The following is a 21783-nucleotide window of genomic DNA, read 5'->3' on the forward strand; positions in this document are numbered from 1 at the left end:
GTAGCTGCTCCTAAATTGTTCCAGAACAACATTTTCTCTGCTGTAAAAATTGCTCCAAATCTTAAAGTGGCTGGATCATCACTGGCCTTTGAAAACTGATTCTTACAAGAAATCACCTGCCATCTCGAGCACTAGTACTGACTTTTTCAGCTGAATGCTTATAGGCAGTGATATATATGGCAGCTTGTTGCATTTGTGCTCAGATATTTATTTGGTTACATGCTTTGGGCACTTGCTGTAGTCAAGTGAAATAAGTGCCCTGTTGGTGAAAAGCAATCCTTGCACAATGTGTTTTGCAATCTTTCAGCTCCCTGCTTCCATGGAGCTCATATTGTGTGCCCAACACCCTGGAGCTATGCGCCTTCGGAGGAGACTCCAAATGGCCCAGTGGTGAAGAGCGTGGACCTTGCCCTGCCCCCCCCAGCTTATGTTCCCTGTGAGGTAAGCTTGTAAGGCTTCGCAGTAGCTGCTACTCTGCTGCATTGTCATTGTGGTGCTACCAGGTGGGGAGGACGGGGGGGTGACAAAGAGATGCAATCATTGCAATGTACAGGAATCCACAATTTACATTCGGCTAAAGGTGAGCACCGGGGTAATAAAGGTTGAGTAGTTAACGTGAAGAACACAAGTTGATAGTTCTGTATTACGCTGCAAATGTTAGGCTGACTTGTTCTATTCTGCACTATCACTCGCCTTTACCCACGGAGCAAGAAATATTTAGGAGTGGAAACTCCGCTGTTTGCGGCGACCAGTAAAGGTCACAAGCCCGCGGATATATTTTCATGCTGGCGGCACCTGGCGGCATGGGAAGAAATTACCGCCGTTTTGGTTGCCAGGGCAACCGGTTGAGTGTGTTGCTCCTGTTCGGCCGCGCGCGCCTGACTTCTACCAGGGAGTGGCCGGAGCTGCCGGAGCCGCCGAGCCGCCTGCCGGGCGCTGCTTTTTTTTTTTTTTTTTCCACTGCGGCTTCTACGACGCGCCGCATGGTGCCGCCACTGCATACGGTAGCGTCGGTGCATGCAACAATTGTCACTTTATCTGGTCGCCCGCGCTCGCTCGCGCTGACGGGAGTTTCACCTCCTATATGTCTTACTCCGTGCCTTTACCTAAGTTTCACACCAACAAAGCACAGCAATTTACTATTAACAAGTTTTCATTACCACATGATTCAGTGATGTGACATCAGCTCATAAATAGTTGATTTGCCAGCAATGGCCACCGGAACTTGTGAAAGAGCATGAACCTTTGCGATAAATCCAACAGTGGCCTATAAATTGTGCACAGAATGTGACTGATTGCACAATTGCAGAATGTGACTGCGCTTTTGATTGCATTTCATTTTTCTTTGATAGCACACACTTTCTAGCAGGAAAAGAAAAAAAAAAGTGGGTTAAGAAAGTGTGTGGTATGTAGAACATCATACCCACACATTTCTTCAAACTAATTTCTCCTGCAGCTTCCTGACCGCGGCATGTCGCGAAGCAGCTCGCGGGAGCAGTGCTCTCTGGTGGCCCTGTCCAACTCGGTGGACCACAACATGAACGAGACAAGTCCTTTGCAGCCACTCAGCCCGAGCCGGGTTCTTCGTTCACCTGTTCTCGGTGCCAGCAAGATGGAACAACGTTCCCTGCTGCTCACATCCAATGGCCACCAGCAAGCATCGGACTCTGCGTCTTCCACAGCAGACGATGACTCGGAGGAACGATCAGTCAAGTTCGACATCATGGACGATGATGATGAAGAGGAGGAGGAAGAGCCTGTTGTACTTGAAGTAAGTGTGGGCTTGCTTTCACCATGACAGTGCAAGGCAGTTAGCTTCCACATGTTCCTATGACACATTAAGGTGTGCACAAAGTGCAGTGTTCAAAGCTGTGTTACATAAAGAGTATTGTTTGCTTTAGTGTGAAAGTGTTAAGGGATAGCATATAGCCTTAACATACATAGCTTTTCAACGTTGCAACCAACAGACAATGAAGCCAACAGACAATGATAGCAAGGAAAGCATAGCGGGAATCACCTGTTTATTTCTTTGAAATGTAGAAATTATAAACAAATGAAATTCAAAGTGGATGAAAAAACAACTGCCCGTAGGTGGGATATGAACCCACGTCTTCGTACATACAATGCTAAAAACTATATAACAGATGAGTTTAGCGCCCTAAAGAAAACTCTAATGCATGCAGTGTGAGCAAGCAGGTTTAGGGCTAGGCAGGGCGGTCACAGGCTTCATAAATTTGGATCAAGAGCTTCTTCTAGGTCTGGCAACGACAATCCAAAAACTGGATTGCATGGGATGGCTTTGAGTCAGTCTTTCAGGTTACTCAGTTTGATTCCATTGCATAATCTTATGGTACTGTCTGCTGTTGTGCTTATTAAGATGTTAATGTGCTCGTGGTTTTACATGGCTACATGATATTGTACGTTGTGCCTTCAGTTTTAAAGTGTAACTGGTGTCATGTGCGCACAAAGCAGTTAGTTGCAAAGGGTGCATCTGTTAACAACAGGCAGCTGCAGCATCGAGCACACACACATATTAACTGTTGGAGTTTGCTGTTTTCAGATAATATATGCAGGCAACAGTACACTTTGCAAACCATTTATGAAGGGTGGCATGTCATCATTTTCTAGTCTGATAAGCAGAAAGGCAATGATACAGCATGCTTGAAAGTCTGACTCTGACATGTAAACACTGCAGTTGTGGTTCAAGGTCAAACCTAAAATTCCATTACACTCTAGTTACTTTGCCAGTCAGAAACTTTACAATCTGTGTATAATAGCAGCCACAACAAATCTAAGAGTGGAAAGAACACTGTGACATGCACATAAACATGTCCGCAAGTGCAGGATTTGACTTATGTCCTGTCGTTCCAGGTAAAGAATGAGGAGGTGCTGCGTCGGGTGTCAGAGATGCGGCGTATGGTAGCAGATGCTGAGAGCTATCTGTCTGACAGCAACCGGCCAGCAAATCGGCCACCACTTCCAGCCAATGAGTCAACCAGCAGTGACGAGCGTGAGACGGCCGGCCCCACAATCCGTGCAGCCGACTCCCTGTTGCTGCTCACGCAGCTGGATGACGTGTCAGAAGCGCTTAACGAAGTTGCAGCTATGGCTCCAGATGAAGCAGCAAGTGAGTCAGACACTGACAGCTTCAGCACACCAACGCAGAGCCCTCTCCACCGGACCTCGAGACTTACTGCAGCAACCGAGCCGTCTGCTCCAAACAAGCGTGGACGCAGTGGCTCCAGTTTCGGCCTTCACAGTCCAGACATGTTGCCAGGAATAGGATCCGGAGATCGTGACCTCCTTGAGTTGCTCAAGCAGCTGCAGTCAAACCCTGACATCCAGCTTCCGTTTGATGAGGGAACGCTGTACTTGGACCCAGACATTATTGATTTGACCATGATTCCGCCTCCGATGACGCCTGATGCAGATGCCATGGGGGATGTCCCAGGCACGCTGGACGTGCCTCCAATGCCTTTTTCAGACCGTGGTCTCCAGGGCCATGCTGCCTTGACAAGTGCGTTTCACTATTCCTTTTCTTCTGTAGTCTGCTCCCGTTTCAGTTTCATGAACACTGGGAAGTGTTGTGGCACAGCTAAGGAAAACAAAGCTTGTTTCTTACACAGTTAATGTCTTGTGGGGATGATAAAAAAGAATGCATGCAGATTCAGGAATGGAATTCATGAACTGTGCATGCCATGGAGAATCTTCTTTATTTCTGCACATCCTGAATCTGCAGCTCGACGCTGAAAAATACAGACCATACTTGTGCACACAAACACCACAGCATGCCTGTCATTCTTAGCCAGGCCATATGAAAATTATTTGTTGCGCGCACTGTCACTGTAGGACAGCCACTGGTTAAGTCAAAAGGTCTTTGAAAATTTAGTTGCCAGTGACTGTACCGCCAATCTTTAACACCCTGCTACCAGACTGAATAAGTGTAACTTGTCTTTGAACTTTTACGCATCACTTGCAGATATGCATTTGCTACTGTCACAAACAGTCACACATGTTCTCAGTGCAGCTGATGCAGCTTTCACATTACAAAAAACCGTATTTGAGTTTTTGTCAACATTTCTTTAGCTGCAAACTGTAAAAAACATGTTGAGGAAAGACTAAATGGATTCACCTAAGGTAAATATGTAATTTGCTTTTGTTGATAATAAGGATGACGGAAACAGTACAATGCACTTTGAAGAATGGGCACTCAACCACATAAGCATACATTCCGTTTTCGTTTTTTCCTATCACAGGTGTTGCAGCATGTTGGCCAATTTGTAACAGTATTTACACCTACAACTCAATGAAAAAATTTCCTCAGGTATCTCTAACTACAGACAAAAATTTTCCTGCAGTAGTCATGAGCAATTTCTTTCCTGTGGGTTTTTTTTTAATTTACGGGAGAAACTGACTACATCTGCCGTCTTGTCTGCACTAACTTTCATACACATGGTGAAAACGAATGCTGCATGAGCTAAGGACTGCAAAGGTGGAAACAATAGTTTGTTGTCAAATAGACAATGCTCTTCACAGCACTAATTTGGCTGAAGCATTGCACAGTGTCTGATTTGGTCTCTGTCTCTTCTGTTCCTTGCACAGACTGCACACTGCAGGCTGCCGACACTGACCAGGTCGACTCGGCACGGGTAGTGGCCGAATTGGACGACCTCTGTGATGTGCTAACAGAGATGCGTGCGTCGGGCAACGAGCTGGGCTGTGACGCTATTTTTCAGCAGCTGGGCTGCCAAGATCTGGAGAGTTTCATTGCGAGTGTGACCGTGCCCCCGCCCCCAACGTTATCGGACGACATGCCCCCAATGCTGCTGCCAGATGGCGATGATGACATCGCCTCGTACATTATTCCACCGCCACCTCCGAGCTGTGATGAAGAGCAGAACGAAGTGCTGGCCCGCTTCGAGCGCGCCTCCGAGGACATGCGCCGCATAATAGGTAGTGGCAGTACGGCAGCCAACAGTCCCGCCGTGGAGCCACCTGCGTTTGAGAGCCTCAAGGTGCTGTCATACGGCAGCCTGCTTGAGCCTGCCAACCCACCAAATCCCACAGTGAGAGAGCGGCGAGGCTCTGACGACAGCCACACATACGAGAACTGTGAGCTTTCTAGAGGGCTGCAGGAAACACACTCAGCACCTCAGTCACTTCAGAATGGGCTTCACGAGTACGAAGATGTGGCCTTTGGCAAACCACGGGTGCCACCAAGACTGCGGAGGGTGGCAGGCGGTGGCGGTAGCTTTGATTTGGCAGCAGCTGGGACAGCACCAAAGCGAGACCGTACAGGGAGCTGCGACAACATCCAGGTTTCTGGAAGTTCGCTAGGCCAGCGGCAAGTGGCTCGGTCACATTCGTGGACGAATCTCCAGGGTCCCACAAGCCCAGGTTTGAATAGAAAAGGAACAGCAGGGAAGCCTCCACTGCCTCCGGGTCTGTCCCTTTTACAGGTGAGTAGCCAGTAATGTTCCCAACAGACGTCTCTAAATCTAGTCGCACCTGACTAAAATAAGTTCAGTTAGACAATTATATTGCTGCTTACCAACAAGTGTCAAGTCTACAAGAGTAATGCAGAAAAACTAAAGCCCAGTCTGCCATTCTCTCCACCCAAGTTGTTGAATTTGCTTTGGTAATAGGTGAAGAGGTACTACTCAAAATTTGCAGTATAAACCTACCTGTCCTCATAATTTGGAATAGTAGCTCAGCATGCATGTAGTTGGTTGGTCACCATGTAGCAGATGTAGCAGATGACATTGTCCTGTTCAGCAGCACTGGAGACGACTTACAACGAATGATTGAGATCCTTAACAGAGAGAGTGTAAGAGTGGGGTTGAAAATGAATATGCAGAAGACAAAGATAATGATGAATAGCCGGGCAAGGGAACAAGAGTTCAGGATCACCAGTCAGCCTCTAGAGTTTGTGAAGGAGTACGTTCATTTAGGTCAATTAATCACAGGGAACCCTGATCATGAGAAGGAAATTCACAGAAGAATAAAAATGGGTTGGATCGCGTATGGCAGACATCGAGAGTTTCTGACTGGAAGCTTACCGTTATCATTGAAAAGGAAGGTACACAATTGGTGCATTTCACCGGTGCTGACATATGGAGCAGAGACCTGGAGACCGACAAAGAAGCTTGAGAATAAGTTAAGGACCACACAAACAGCAATAGAACCAAGAATGCTAGGCATAACGTTAAGAGACAGAAAGAGAGCAGTTTGGGTCAGAGAGCAAATGAGTATAGTTGATATTCTAATTGACATAAAGAGAAAAAAATGAAGCTGGGCAGGTCGTGTAATGTGTAGGTTAGGTAACTGGTGGACCATTGGGTTACAGAATGAGTTCCAAGAGGAGGGAAGTGCACTCGAGGACGGCAGAAGACTAGGTGGGGCGATGAAATTAGGAAATTTACGGGCACTAGTTGGAATCGGTTGGTGCAGGACAGGGGTGATTGGAGAACACAGGGAGAGAGGCCTTCGTCCTGCAGTGGACATAAAAGAGGATGATGGTAATGATGATGATGATGATGATGATGATGATGATGAGTTGGTTTGCCATCTTGGAAGATAACAGCTAAGCAGCCAATAAGGTATCGTAGGGATAGAATCATGGCCTGTTTGTACAGCTGGTAAATGTGCTAAGAAACAGGCCCCTAGTTCTTCATCGTAGGTCTGTGCTTGTGTCATTGTCATTTTAAAGTGAAGCTTTCTTTGCCTCTTCCTTTGACTTTTTCACTGCAGCTGCTGCTGCTGCTGCCTTGCACGCCATGTTTGGGGGTGCTTCAGAGCATTGATATAGATGGAAGGAGCATGGCAGAGAGAAAAGGCAATGTGAGAAACTCGTCTGCACCCTTCCATCGCATCACATGTGCACAATACCCTCTGGAGCTGCCTCAGCATCATCACATTAGCCTCTTGACAGCTGTAATTATCCGTCACCGCCCAGCAAAATAATTTCAGAAACTGCACTACTTACCCTTCTGGTAATATGCAAGTCCTGAGGAGAGGTAGATATAATGGTAGAGAGCGGGCAGAAAAAAGGAGGCAGAGAATGGGTAGAACTGGCGCAGTCACAAAACAAGTGAATAACAGCCTTGCCACTCTTCGCATATAGATGCAACACTATAGATGCGACAGAAGTTGTGGGCAAACTGAAGGTGCGGTACTGTACGTTTCTGCTATTTCTGCTAGGTGCACATTAAAGAACACCACGGTGTCAAAATTAATCCAGAGTTTTCCACTACGGTGTGCCTCACAATCCAATTGTGGTTTTGGCACGTACGGCCGCATAATTCTGCTGACACTTCTGCCACGATGAAATGTGCCATGTGAGACATTGATATTGCTCAATACTCTCGTAGGTTATGAACAATGGCACACAACACCTCAAGCAAACACTTCTCCCTCTGTATTCTGTGCACTACACAGACAAACAACAGTGGTGCATGCAAGGTAACGTTTAACATCAACTCACCACTCTCGTAGTGGACTAAACATTGAAGAAATTAAACATTTACCATCTACATCATTGCCAATTATTGTTAATCAAGGCAAACAGCACAGAAAGCTTCGCTTACATCAATTTCCACAGCACGTGGGATCCACATAATCTTTTTTTTTCATTGTAGATCAACAGCACTATTGTTGGTACCTTTTTTGTTTCTCCAGGATCAGCCAAAGCAGCCACTGCCAGGCAGTTTGGACCAGGCTGGCTTTGCACGCTCTGGATCGGCCAGCCCCCACCCTTCTTCGAGTCCACTGGCCACACGGAGGGCAGGGTCACTGCGCACTGGATCCGTTGGCCGGGCCGGTGGCCGCCATTTAAGCAGCAGCTCACATGGGCGCTATCACCAGCGCAGCAGCTCTCTCCACTCAGAATCTAGCAGTGCTGCCTGTCTCCTGAATGGAATCAACGGCTGCACCTGCTCTCCGCTTGGTTCAGGCAGCCCGTCGGTAGCCTGCCCCAGATGTCAGGCTGCAGACGATGCCGGCAGCTCAAAGCAGCCTGCAGCAGACTCTCTTTTCAAGCGCGCACAGGAGGAGGTTTGCGGAATGGTGCTACGGCTCGAAAACGCTCTCAAGGCCGGGGACGCTCGAGGCGACGTTGCTACCTCAGCTAGTGACAGGCACGCTAGGGAGGCCCTGCTTGCCAAGTCGCGTCAGTTTGTGACTGCTTCCAAGGTGTTTGTGCGCAGTGCAAGCGAGAACTCTGAGCAAGTGACCGCGCAGCTGGCCGCGTGTATGTCGCTACTGGATAGCATGTGTGCAGCTGCTGAGCAGCTGGCCCTCTCCGGCCCAGCCTGGGCGTCCCTGGTCGAACAAGTCAAAGCAGTGGCGGTGGCATACGCACGTGCCACCGGGGCGGTCGATGGTGCCACCGTGGGTTCACTCATGCACCAAGCAACAGACCTGGCCTCAACACTGACAGCACTCATGCGGACTCTTCGCTCACTGGACAGCTCCTAATGTGGCCTCCCTCTTTGTTGTTGCCCTTTCTTTCCCTTGCCTGAGGCTGCTTCCTTTCTCCGCTATCAGCCCACTTGAATGGCCTAGAGCCGTTTTCACATTGGGGCGCTTTCTCACAACTGCATTTACGATAGCCACAGAATAAGCTGGAAGAAAACGAAAGGTTGAAGAGCAAGAGCTCTAAACCTGCTAACACGTCTGCATTGGCCAACGCTGCCCTGACGTTTTCCTTTCGTGGTGAGGAAACGTTGCAACAGTGGTGCTAGCACATCCTGCTTTAAGCTTTCTTTTTCCCTCACATGGCCCATAGGGACCAAAATATAGTCCATCAATCAGCTCATTTTGGTCTTCTGGTGCAAGCAGATCTCGCTTGGGCAGATAAAGTGTGCCTCCATACAAGGTGCGCCGTGTTTCATAAAAAATACAGTCAGTGGGCTTTACAGGAACAAGGTGCAACTGTGGGTCGCAGTGCTCAGGAATGTCATACAGGACGCTGTGCACTTTTGTGAGCCCAATGATTGGCGTTGTTGGGGAGCACACAGATTGTATATGGCTTGTTCCCAACACCAAGTTGTTCTTATTTTGGCAGCCATCATGTATTTTTTAATGAAGAGTGAGCGCAAATTCCTCACCAAGCTTTTGCGGTACTGTTGTAAGCATTCTCTAAACGGAAGTGGGTTGGTGTTCAGCTTAGACTGAAGCCATCAAGGAGTCCCACACTTCACAACTTGCAAAATAAGTAGTTTCTTCAATGCTGTGAGATTGGTAAGCATTCAAATCCATGGGTCAAATTCTGTGCCTGATGCAGTTTTAACAGAGCTATGCAGTAGCGTTCGGGTGATATCAGCATGCGTAAATTCTTGAGGCTGTACTAAAAGACATCTTCAAGGGCAAGATATTCCCTATTGGTTGGAGCTGTGGAATTGGGTGTAAGCTTCGTAATCATTCAGCAGGCAGGTAACCATCTGCTTAGTTTTTATATCATATAATTAACGTAGGGAAATACAGTACAAGCTAACACCTCGCACACCGTTAGTGTAAAACATAAGCTTCATGCAATATCCATTCACATTACCACTTAATACAGTACTTGAGAGCTTTTCCACTTTTCAATATGCCGTAATGTATTTGTTGAGTGCATCAGGAATAAAAGAGGTGTCGTCTTCATGTTAAGGATGCTAAGCATTTACCATCTCGTAAACCCCAAATGCTTCCGTGTTGGTTTATTAACAGTTACTTTTGTAGACCACTGCACACACATTCCAACAGGACTTTCAATGCCCTAAATTGGAATCTGGTGCATTCATTCCAGCTGACACGTTGTGCAAGCACCACCAGAAGCATTTAAACATCAACGAATGTTCTGCTTTGCAGTCAGGCACAATGCTTGATGTTGCACAATGCAAGTGTGAAATTACTGTTGAAAACTGCATAGTATACAGCCCACAGACATCTTCCGATCGCTGCTGCAGCTCTAAAATCTGTGCACTCTAAAGCCTGTACGCTTTCCATTTGTCAGCAAGGTAACACGACAATTGTTGGCCGGCGTGTGCTGCTGTCTGTTGCACATGCTGTTATTCTTTTTCCTTTTTAGTGGCTGTAAATTTGTAGGATTCAGCACAGGACTACAACATAGGGAGATCATAAAAGGGAACCATAAATGATACTCACGCTTCTTTATTTTTTTTTATTTTTCACGAGTATATTAAGACTGGGATGTCCAAGCTTTTTTTGTTTGACTGTCCACTATCTCACAGAGTTGCCTTGAAAAACGTGTCAGCCGACACACATTCATACACGTGTACGATATGTATCTCTTGAGTGTTGCAGATTTAGAAAATAGGGCTGTCAACGTCGTACAAAGTTTTTCCAACATGTCTGCAGCCATGGTGGTCACAAGATGAAAGAAAAAGCGTCTCAGCAATGCGATTTCTTGAGATAGCTTTTATAGAAAAAGGAAATGCATGCAGGTGGACAATTTCAGTTCTGACGGCCTGCATCTCAGTTGATTTCATTAAGCAATCAAAGCTTCCGCTCTGCTGCCGATATGTCAGTTAAGCACTAGCTTGTTCAGTTCTTTCAAATCTGTGGAGGCATGTACATTCAAAAGAGCGAAATAATGAACCAGTGTTCTAAGTAGCCAAGAGTTGAATATTACTGCAAGTTGAATGGCTGACCACACACCCTTGGTGAATGTTCAATCACTTAATTCTGGAACTGCTGGAATAGGCTTACAAGGTTGGGCTCAAGGCAAGAACTGTTGTCGAGCAGTAAAGGAAAAATGGCAATTTGGTGAAACATGTGGGCAAAGAGCTCGTATGAGCGTGCACATTTTCTTCCAACATATTTCACAAATTTTCTATTTTTTGCTCAAGCCCTTGCTCCCAATCATGGAGCTTGCAATGCCACTATTCTTATGGCTGTATGAATGTGGTCCAATATTATCTGACAATATTAAAGAAACTAAAGTTCTGTAATGTATAACAAAATCACACAAACTTTTGGTTGAGGCACAGAAAACATCATAGGTACTAACAAACCCTCAAGCAGCATCCTGGGCACTTTTTACTGCTCATCTCGTGTGCATCATGGCTGATATTGAAAAAAAAAAAAAAGACCTTACTAGATGTTTTCTCTTCTTTTCACAAAAAGAGTGCTCGCAAGAAACAAATAGTTCTGCTGATATACCTTCTCAGTGGAATGTATTGTTGAATGCCCAAGTTTTACGTTTGTGCCAGAATTTCTAGATATATTTGTTGTTACTGTAGTTCAGCTGGCTCATTTTCAAGAAAATGTTATAACAGAGCATTTAAACGGCATATTGCACGTCGAATGGAAGAGTTCTTCCTGCGTGTTATACACTCTTCTTGTTTCTTTTGTTGTGGTGCAATTTTTCTGACGTGCAATTTTAAATGTGGACCGATGCTCGTGCTTTTAAGGGGCGTTTTCGTGCAAGGCCAGCAATACACGACACCATCACAGAATCTCAACAGTTGGGAAAAAAAAAAAAAGACTATAGGAGCATCGATAATTCCACATTCTCATTAAGCTCGGTTGGTGTGGGGAGTTGTAGCAATAAAGCACATTACCAAGAGCTGGCTGGTCATTGCAGTGCTGCATTGAGAATGATTCACAGTATATCTCACAAATACAAAGAGAGAGAGACGTTGCTGTTGTAATAAGATGTATTTTTCTCTTGTGTAGTTATATGTTTGTTAAAAAGCTGTCATTTGCATGTACCAGATAAGATGAACAAAATAAGCCCAGGGCCCTTGCATCGTTACATGCAAGGACCATGACACCAGCATTTTTTTAACAATGTTGTTGAATGGAAGTTGCTCATGTCAATCCCACATGTACAATAACAAAAAAAAACGAAAAATAGGAGCTGGGACAAACACACACACATACAAAAAAAAATGTGACACACATGGAAGATACATTCAGCTTTTTATTTCAATAATAAAGACTTTTAAAAACAAAGATGGCTCTCTTGGAGTGTGGTAACTTATGCCATGTTCGACTGGTAATTTCGGACCCACCTGGCAAAGCTCTAATGGCTGTGTATGATGGCAAACAAGTGGCTTGACACGGTGATAATGAAGCCCAATTACATGGTATTCAACCTACTTGTTCTCAATTAAGGCTGTCTTACTCAACCTTATCAGTACTGCCAGGGTGCTCTCAAAATGACCAGTCAAATATGCCATTAATATATAGCAAAGATAAATGGGAATGTCCAGCAATCTGCTGAGGAAAGAAAAGCAATAAAAATAAGAGTGGCGAAAGGCACACAATTTTTCAGAGCCCAACAAGTGCAGAATATTGAGGCCACTGGACGGAGGGTGCAGCGGTGGCCACACTGCATGTCGACGAGGCATGTGCATGTCGACTAGGAGACGAAGCAGCTCTTGTCAGACTTTTGCTGTGAAAGAGTGGATAAAAAGAGAGGGAGTAAAATTTAATTTGGGTGCATTGTACAATCAAATGGTCAGCTTGTTAGTTTTAGGCCAATAATAAGGCATATTTACGCGAGTGTGACAGCTGTGCATCATGTAATCTTTCAAGCATAGCCCATCAATACCCCAGGCATGGGTCACTATTGAGAAATGATGTCCATTCATGAATTAACGTCGCCTATTTGCAAGATGGCGCTTGATGTGACAATGCAGCAAAAGAGGTCACCTACAACAAACAAGGTCTAAAACTAGAGTCTGGGGTTTCGGTTGTGGGGGACACCGGATTGCAGGCTACGGATTTCAACCACAGCCGGGAATCAAGCCTGCGACCGCTTGCTCGGCAGCACACAGCCACCGCAACGGCGTAAAAACAAGGCACTGAATTTAATACAATATTTACTTAAAGCTTTTTAAAGGGCCCCTCACACTGTCACACTGCGAACACAACTACATAGACGGCGGGGCACGACTACATCACCGTCCGGCTTGGAGTGCGGCGGCCGCGAGGAGAAGGAAAAACGGCAATTGGTTTGAAAATTTCAGATCTTTCTGGGGCACGTAGCGATGTAATACTTTGCAGACACGATCGTCAGCGCGCATTGTATACTCTGCGCTTGTCAGCTCAGTATGGCCAGACCTCATGAGGAGCCCTTTAACAAGGCCCTGGAACACCCCTGAGAAAAGGCTGTTGGGCAGCACCAATAGCAGCATCACGATGCGGCGATTATGTGCATTTCACGCGACGGACGTGTCATCAATGAGTGCACTATTAATTGTTGGTTCAAGGCGTAATGTGCAATTTACGTTCGCATGATGTTGCAAACACTGCGAAAAAAAAAAAAACAATATCCAAGTTCAAGTTAACAAGAGTTTACTGTACGTCGGAAGTTTCTGTGACCTATGACCGTGGTTTGAATGCATTAATTGCCATAATTCACTTTGCCATTAGTTTTTTTTACATGCTAGGAAAATGCCTAGAGTAAAAGTGGTGGCCTTAAAAAATGTTACAGGGCCCTCTTTTACAACAAACATAGTATAGAATACGCAAAAAAAATCTAAAACGAAAACCAAGACAGGCAACATGACTACTTCTGTTATGGTTGTCCTGCTATTTGTTTTTTGTTTTTTCCTTTGTATATATTGTTACCCTTTCAGAGAGGCTTTTAATAAATATCTGCTGGAAGTAGGCACCTTATTTGCTGTACTTGTAATTCTCAAAAACTAAAATTTTTAGCATTAAATTTTACCCTTAAGCAAGACAGCTTATTTCTGACATGCTTACCCTTGATGTCCTTCTCCGCCGTCCATGTTCGTCAGTGCTGCAACAAAGCACACAGTGATAAATTAGAATAAATTACAAATGTAACACTGTTCAAAACACTTCCTGCCAAAAATTATATGCTTTGGATTGCATTTCTGGCACTAAAATAAACTATTACTGGTAGATATGCTCACAAGAACATGAAAACATCTTTATTGGAAGAAAAATGCCACACGCAGAATTAAGGGTACATGCCTGACTAGAAGGTCCACGAAAAAAATATATATTAAAGGTAGAAGTGGCACAGAAACATTATGCCCCAATTGTATAATTGAATTTTGCCACAAGGCATTTTGTCAAGTCAGTCGTGGCATACCAAATTAAAATTTGGGCATGTATGTAAATACTGCATTCCATAAGCTGGAGGATTAACTGATGCTGCCCCACGATGAAATTACAACAGCTAAGTCCAAGCTTGCATGCCTCTTTCATTAACAATTCCATCTTCTGCAGTTAGGTGCAAAAGAAAGTAACAGGGAGCAACCCACTTACAGATGGCACGCACACAAGAAAACTACCATTTGTGCCTTTTCCTTGCCTTCAAGCCCCATGCGAGGAAAAAATTTTTCCTCTACGGTGTAATCGGCCATGTCACTGGTGTCTAGCATCACAATCACGTGAACCCAACAGGCAACAAAAGCAAGGAAAGCATAGAGTGAATTACTCGTTCTTAATTGAAATGTAAAAATAACAAGGTATAAGGAAATGAAAGTAGAGAAAAAGGCTACTTGCTGCAGGTGGGATTTGAACCCATGTCTTCACATTACACATTCGTTGCTCTTACTGATTACCTACTGCGACGCTAATTTTGCATCCACTTTCTTGCGTGCTGTATCAGCACTATATCTAGACCTGGGAGCGTTGGTCAGCACCACAACTCGTGGCCATGGCACCAGATGTGAAACATCCCTTCTACCGAAGGCGTCACATTGAACTATCTTTTCTGCAGTTCCAGTAAAACAAGTACTTTGCCGTATGCTTTCCTTGGTTTCACGTGGTAGCAAAACAGGCCCCTCAGTTCCTCTTTCCGTTCATTAAATAGCAAGGGTCTCAACTACAGCAGCTTTGATGCTGTTAGGTTTCATTCACGTTCATTAGCTAGTTGCCTTCTCCTAAGTTCACATACATGATGCCTGCTGTAGAAAGGATTGTCTGTATCTGCCGCCATAACTGAATTGTGGCACTGACTAACACTACCAGGTCTAGTGTAGCACACATATAATACACAAGAAATGCATCACATGCGTAATGCAAAGATGTGGGTTGAGATCCCACCTGCAGCAAGTTGTTTTCCATACACTTTCTTTCCATTTATTTATGATTTCCACATTTCAATGAAAACAAGTAATTTGCCCTAGTCTTGCCTTGTTTTCTTTGTCTGTTGGCTTCTTAAGATTGTGACAAGCAAAAATCGGGCCTCTTGGTTCCCCGGCTTCTCATTCATGGCTTCCGGGATGAAACACCCGGGCTCACCTGTGGCCCTGAAGTTCCGCTTCATATAGAGACTGCTGCAGAGCCCATGCCAAGGCTTCATCTTCTGTCTGCAGGTGAGACACACTAGCTCGCTGGCTTTGTGCTCCGCACGTAGATGCTGCGGCCACTCGTTTGACCACAGGGCTGGAGGCTTTCTGCTGAAGTCTGGCCACTGCGGCAGCACTATGGGGCACAAGAAAAGCATGCGGTTTTGGGGATGGTCATCCGAGCAGTACTCTACCTGAAGCAGAGTTGCCTTGAGCTGGACGAAAGGCATGGGAGGGCTGCTCATTAGTGGCACACCAGACAAAAATGCTAAATCAGTTATGACTGGTGAAGTATTTGCTTTAAACTCACTCATCTGACAGGAAAGGGGCAATTGCTAGTGGAGAAAACAAAGGTCAAACTTTCCTTTTTTGAAATGTGCAAGAACCTTGGTGCCAGTATGCTAGTGTTACATCATGGGTCTCGAAAGTATTGCAACAGCTTTGCTACTACGAAAGCACAGCTAATACAGCTTAGCTTAATTTTCTTTGGTGTCCATTTAAAGGGCCCTAAATAGAAATTTAAGCTTACACTAAAATGCACATTACCATTCAGGGATACCAATTTCTGCCAATGGAGACTTGGCAAGCTAGAAACAATGCAAAAACATAAGCATGGCGATTCCGCCTCAAAGTTCCTATGCCTGCCTTTCGTGATGTCACAGATTTTTATATTCTGCTTGGCTTTGGTTATTTGCTTGGCAATAAAAATTACATTGAAATGTATGCAAGGCTGAAGTTGGTGGCCTTCGGAAACATTTACTGCATGAAAATGGTCAAGATGTTAAAGCGTGGTGAAATCCATGTCATGCTGACATCAAAAACATCGCAGGCATCAAAGTTGGAGTACCAAATTCAAAAATGAAAGTTTGTCGCTCATGTCATCTTAATTGCCTTTCATGCCAATTCAAGCCAAGTAATTAACCCTTTCTGCCAAACAAGAACAAACTTAGGAGACTTTATCTGCCTAATCTGGTTCTCAGTTTCTTCTTTAGTGTCCACTTACTAGTGAAAATACCTGACTAGTCAAGGTGGTTTATTGTCCAATTCCCAGTTTGTGCAGCTGGTTTTTAATGCTGGTTTCAAATCATTTCAACCTATTAAAGATAGTGATTGGACAGTAAACCAGCGTAACACAACCATGTGGGAGCACACCTGTGGCAGCCCAGATCACTGAAGCAGTGAAGACAAAAATGTCACCAAAAGAGCGATGGCCACTACAACATTTCTCATTTATTTGAGTTGGCAACACGTTGGATACTCATGTGAGACTAGAGGCAAGGGCTGACCATATCTAGACTGTTACACTGTCCTCACAGAAACATTGCAACATTTCTTTTACCTCTCTGAATTAAGTGAATTAGTTGGGAAGAAAAATGTGAATGAAGGAGCCACCTTGCACCAGTTATCTCATAGGTTCTGCTTTGCAAGGGAATTACTAGCTGCTGAAAGTTAAAAAGCCACAGAGGATGTACCACACTCCACAGAAAAATCCAACAGAACCAAGCAATTTGTGTACAGGTGGTGCTCAAAACATGACTATCACATTTTTCCAGCGCCTGTAGTACAAAAGAAGCATGGCCTTCAAAGTTTGTTTCCATTGCCATCACACAACACAGACATCACCTATTCTTTTATGCTGAAATTCAAATTAACCAATACTTTGATCACAATAAGGACATGTTATGTAACGAGAGCTGACCACACACTCACTGGCTGCGCCAATCCTGCCCTATGTTTACGTTTTTTATTCTTTTCGCTTTCGAATGCAACTATTCTTGGCAATCGACCTTGACTAGCCAAAGTCACGTGCCAGCCTTTCACACTGATTAGTTGATCATTTCAGTGAAACAAGGGAACAAGGAAATGGAATTACTCTACCACAACTCTGCAGGCCATCTTAGAAGAAAATTATTAAAACTGCGAGCCTGTCAACCTTAAAATTCAGTAAGAGATCCTGCAGATGTGAGAAAGAAATAGCACGCACTTCTTTTTGTCTATTTGCTCTTCTTGCGAGATACGTACATGCTTTATTAAAGATAATTAGCATCCCTGTATATGGGGTGAGCCATGCACAGGAATGCTAACGATAACCTCTAATACCCATCATGAATGTCTTGGAGTGTTAGGCAGAGGCAGAGGAGGAAAAGAAAGGAGGTTAGACAGCCGTTCTGGGGCCATGACGCAGGCATTGAAAAGCACCCTGCACATTCACAAGAGGGCTGGCATAGGCATATCATATTGACCGCAAATAAAGACAGGGACAGAGGGAAAGAACACAAACATTTGCGGTCAATATGATATGCAGTAAACACAAACTAGGCCAGAGTGAAGTTCTTCTGGCATAGGCACTATCCCAATTTCTTTTTGGGATAAATTTTTTTTCGGCAAACTTGCATCGCCTCATCTTTCAACACGTTGAAAACTATATTGTAGAACTGATTTTATAGCATAGAAAAGAACTGACAACAACCAAGATAAAGAATTCTAAAACATTTAGGCCTCACACCGGCATTTTGTTCACAATCTCCAGTGTTCTCTTCAAAATTGTGACGTTTCTTTAAGATAACTTATTCACTTTTGTCGGCATCTGCTCTGTTTCCTTCATGATACTTCCCAACCAGACGAGATTTTATCAGACTCAACTCCATCAACAGATTTTATCTTTCGTATAACTTGACATAACATTCGTAAAATCACAAAATGAGACCAAATTATAAGCTCTACAGGAAATTCGGATAGGTTGGCAGATATGCTAAGGAGATCAAAAGCAAAGCTTTGGTGCCACCTTTAACAATTGAAGCTGTTTCCAAGTCTGGATTTGAGATATGCAAAAAGTAATCGTGCGAAAAGTCACAGAGACAAGCCATAAAATAAGTAGCTGCTGTGACAAATGGGCTGCCACATCTCCCCCACCCCTTAAGCTGAAGTGAAGTTGTGGCCGAGTCAGGTATGAGTGAATAACGGCAGACCCAATAATCCTTACGCGATGGCAACAGATTCTTCGGAAAGTCAGCATCCAAGAAGAAAGCAAGGAGCGAGCTCTGTCAATTCTGAAACAAAGGCATAGTGCAGCCAACCTTTCACTGTGAGAGAAAATAAAGAAAAGTGGACAGGCATATCATAAGTTGTCCTGGCATGTTAGTTGCTCTTCTAAGCTGTTCAGAGCGAACAATAACCATTGTTTTGTTGATTTGGAGACACACTGTCTCACTGCCCACTCCTGCTTAGGGCCTTGAAGTAAAGCCCATGGAGAAGACCTTGTAAAATAAAGATTACACGAGGGAAAGTATTTACGCAAGTATATGTTGATGCATTCTGTAGCTGTTCTTATTTTCTACCGTGGAATAGGAATAATTATTAAAACAGCGCCACATGCAAACAACTTTACCAAATCAACATTCAGTGTTCGTTCAAATACAGGCAGGGGGCATAGTTAAATTTACTTCCCAAAAAACAGGTGCGCTCATAACTGTAACCAAACATTACTAGAGTACTAAAGCATAATGCACACTAGTTCAGTGCGCAAGACAGACAGACTTACACAGTACCATGTATGAATGCTACATTTTCTCTCCACAGCCTATTATTGTGTGCACTGCATTGTACTGTAGCAAGACATAGCAACAAGCCCACCTTGCAACGCCAATGACCAAAGACCTATCGTAGCCAACTATATGTAAGGTCAGCCAGTATCTAGGATGAAAACACGTGTTCATGTTTAGCTTGCACCCAACAAAAGAACTCGCAGGGAAGGGTTAAGTGGCAAGAAGGAAATGTCACTACACCACATCTCCGGCCTTGGAATTGGGCAATCGGGAGAGGCAGAGAAAGGAACAGCAGGATGACAGGAAACAAAGCAATACACAATGAGTGCGACTGCTGTGTCCAAATCAAATTAGTCGGCTGCCTTGCCATATACGGGTACCAACTTTAAATGTCACCGCATTAGGTCCTGCCAAAGGTGGATCTCTTGTCCCATAGTTCTGCCTAGTAGAATGCTGATTTAGGCACACAACACCTATTTGCTGTGGCCAGAGACATCTTCAGGTAGTGAAATAAATACAGAATAAAATGCCACAAAACATGGCATTTGTCTCCATGTTGAAAAGGAAAGTGCATGCATAGTACAGCGGGCAGGTCACAGAAAAAAAAAAAAAAAAAGGTTTTTTCTCTTACCAGCTGCTGTTTAACTGTAAAATGTAGTGTGAAAAAAAAAAAGAAACATTGGCCTAGGTGGCCCATTTTACACACAATGTTAGCGAAGTTTACGCAGCTGACACAATTCTCACAGTATAACGCTTACTTACCCTGAGGGGGACATTCCCTTTCCTGTGCAGTTATGGTCATCTGGAAATCTGTGCTTCAAACAGTGGTTGAGGCTGCAATGTGTGCACTTCAGAGGAATCAGTTCTTTCTGCTTGCAACCCTTCATGGAGCAACGATTGACATATGCCTGCAAGGCAAATGGTCAAGAAAGCCTTTGATTACAAAAAGAAAAAAAAAACAGTAGCAAAGTAATGTGTAAGAAGTTCTAGCAGTAACTGAGTTCCTTCATGCTGTCAGTCACATACTGTGTGGTATAGGAACGGTTTGAACATTTGTCACATTGTCAATTTCAAAGTATTTTGTCACCGCTCAGTGGTACCTTTCAGCAAAGGATATCAGGAAGCGACGTCAGACATCGCAATTCTTTAACAATCCTAGATCAGTTCATAGAATGCTGAAGTATGTCTCGTTCATTCCTTTTTAGCCTGTGGAAATTCTTGCATGTGCATGGAAGGAAACGCTACAACGAACTGTTACACGCGCACCACTTAAAGTAGGCTGGCTGGCTTTTGCAGTTATTTTTTCTCTATTTGTGAGGAGCAACTCTTAACTATGAAAATTGCTCATGGCTAAGAGATGTCACACTTGTGGTTGAAGTTTCCGAGAGAAATGATGTGTGGTGCCTACACAAAAGGACAGCAAGCAAGTAAAGGTGAAATTTAATGTCAACACTGACATGTCCATTTCTCAGACCATAAAAGCACCAAGAACACTTGGTCAGGGGTCACTAACCCAGGAACCACAGCTCAAGCAAATACATATTGGCCTCAGCCCTTTGACTCTATAAACAGGAGCATGTGTGTTTGAAATACGTACCTTGCGCTTTGCTTGTGCCGGATCAGACTGACAGTCACGGTCAATATGGCTGCTTACAGCTACATCAGGTAGGTCACCTCGCTTGCTCGGTACTGGGCTATTACAGAGCGGACACACAGGCACCTGGACATCTTTGCTAAGGCCAACGGTACAGCTGTGATTTTGGTACTGGAAGTGGTCCTTGCTGCAAACGAATTAATCCCAAAAGGCAACGTCAGACATTGCCCAAAAAAATAAGCTACTGTTCAATTTTAGCACTGTTCTGTAACAAAAGCCTGGTGTAAAGCCCCTGCAGCACCGCGATGCCAAAAAGCAAGTAACGGTAGAGCCGAATCCTACTGTGTGTGTTTATTTTATTTTTGTATTTTTGGCCATATGCCACAATGAACTAGGCAGAAAAGCAGTGACGCAAGAAAACATCATGCTGACGTTTTAACGAATGCTCTAGAAACCGAGAGAGCAGAACACTTCATGACAACTGCGAACTGTCAAGAACATAATGGTCCAACCAACGCTTGACTACGCACGCGGAATGGCAGCAACGAGCTTCGGTAGGCCTTCGCGCTTAGAACTGCAGCGCACCTGAGGTCACCCAGCGAGCACTAATACCGCTTATTGTTTTTGCTCGAAACTTACCAGTAAATCTGTCTGCAGGCGTCGCACTTCACTGGCAGAAAATCTGAAAGAAAAAAAATACGACAGCTACTCAACTAGACTGCGACGAGCTCGCGATAGGGTAAATGCGCAACCTTAGAAACGAAAGCTTGGATACAATACAAAAACAACTTGGCATCGCATCGAAAGTTCGTGCAACTCACGTCCAGCTTGCGACCCCTATTCGCGCACAAACATCAGCTGAGGAACATATTCACTTACCTAGCCTCTTGCAGGAGCTCTCAGAGCAATGCTGTCCTAACTCTGGAAACTCCATCCTCAATCGTAATGTTTGACACTCGCTGATGTACAAGCACTTTAGCAGACCTTAATGCCACCACTGATCTTCACTCTTGAGAGCGAAAGCCTAGTTGCACCACACTACCTGCGGATCGTACAGCTCTCTGCTGTCTCATCGCCCCTCTCCAAGGAAGTTATCGTTCGCCTCGCAAAACTTATCAATGAGTCATACTAGTCATACTGCGAAACTGCACACATCGCTGCCATTGCGGAAGCGTCCGCAACGCTGGCAGCGTCATGATTGAGCGATTGCAGCGCTGCTATTTAGCGATTTAATCACTGGCCACCAATATGTTCACAATTAGATCACCACAGTCATTTACAAAAGCATCTAAGTTGAAATAACTTTGTAATGTTATAGATATATCACAGAACGAATTGCTCAAATAAAATCTTAGTGAGAAAGTTTATT

The 21783-nt window shown here is 44.5% G+C and overlaps 2 protein-coding genes across 4 annotated transcripts in view; one reads left to right on the forward strand and one right to left on the reverse strand.

The window, feature by feature from the left end:
• LOC142579020 (uncharacterized) overlaps positions 1 to 11960 on the forward strand; it is a 445280-nt gene extending 433320 nt beyond the window's left edge. For all 3 annotated transcript variants that reach the window (XM_075688799.1, XM_075688798.1, XM_075688800.1), the window contains 5 exons: positions 308 to 441; positions 1457 to 1771; positions 2872 to 3517; positions 4603 to 5459; positions 7678 to 11960. In XM_075688799.1, coding sequence (XP_075544914.1) covers positions 308 to 441; positions 1457 to 1771; positions 2872 to 3517; positions 4603 to 5459; positions 7678 to 8475 — 2750 coding nt within the window. In that variant the 3' untranslated portion in view covers positions 8476 to 11960. The remainder of the gene's footprint in view (positions 1 to 307; positions 442 to 1456; positions 1772 to 2871; positions 3518 to 4602; positions 5460 to 7677) is intronic.
• LOC142579023 (AN1-type zinc finger protein 2A-like) lies at positions 11909 to 21610 on the reverse strand. Its single transcript, XM_075688807.1, has 7 exons — positions 21294 to 21610; positions 21054 to 21096; positions 20418 to 20601; positions 19583 to 19728; positions 15229 to 15411; positions 13717 to 13753; positions 11909 to 12400 (listed from the first exon to the last, which is right to left on the reverse strand). Exons 1-7 carry the CDS (start codon positions 21346 to 21348, stop codon positions 12368 to 12370), a joined length of 681 nt encoding a protein of 226 aa, XP_075544922.1. The 5' UTR covers positions 21349 to 21610; the 3' UTR covers positions 11909 to 12367.
• Between the last annotated feature and the right edge of the window lie 173 nt (positions 21611 to 21783).

The sequence above is a fragment of the Dermacentor variabilis genome, chromosome 4, assembly GCF_050947875.1.
Source record: "Dermacentor variabilis isolate Ectoservices chromosome 4, ASM5094787v1, whole genome shotgun sequence".
Lineage (NCBI taxonomy): Eukaryota > Metazoa > Arthropoda > Arachnida > Ixodida > Ixodidae > Dermacentor > Dermacentor variabilis.

Coding starts and splice junctions, on each gene's coding strand:
- LOC142579023 (XM_075688807.1), bottom strand. CDS start 21,348: ATGGAGTTTCCAGAGTTAGGACAGCATTGCTCTGAGAGCTCCTGCAAG. Junction 19,729..20,417: donor CGGCACAAGCAAAGCGCAAG/GTACGTATTTCA, acceptor TTTGCCTTGCAG/GCATATGTCAATCGTTGCTC. Junction 13,754..15,228: donor GCGGAACTTCAGGGCCACAG/GTGAGCCCGGGT, acceptor GCTTTGTTGCAG/CACTGACGAACATGGACGGC.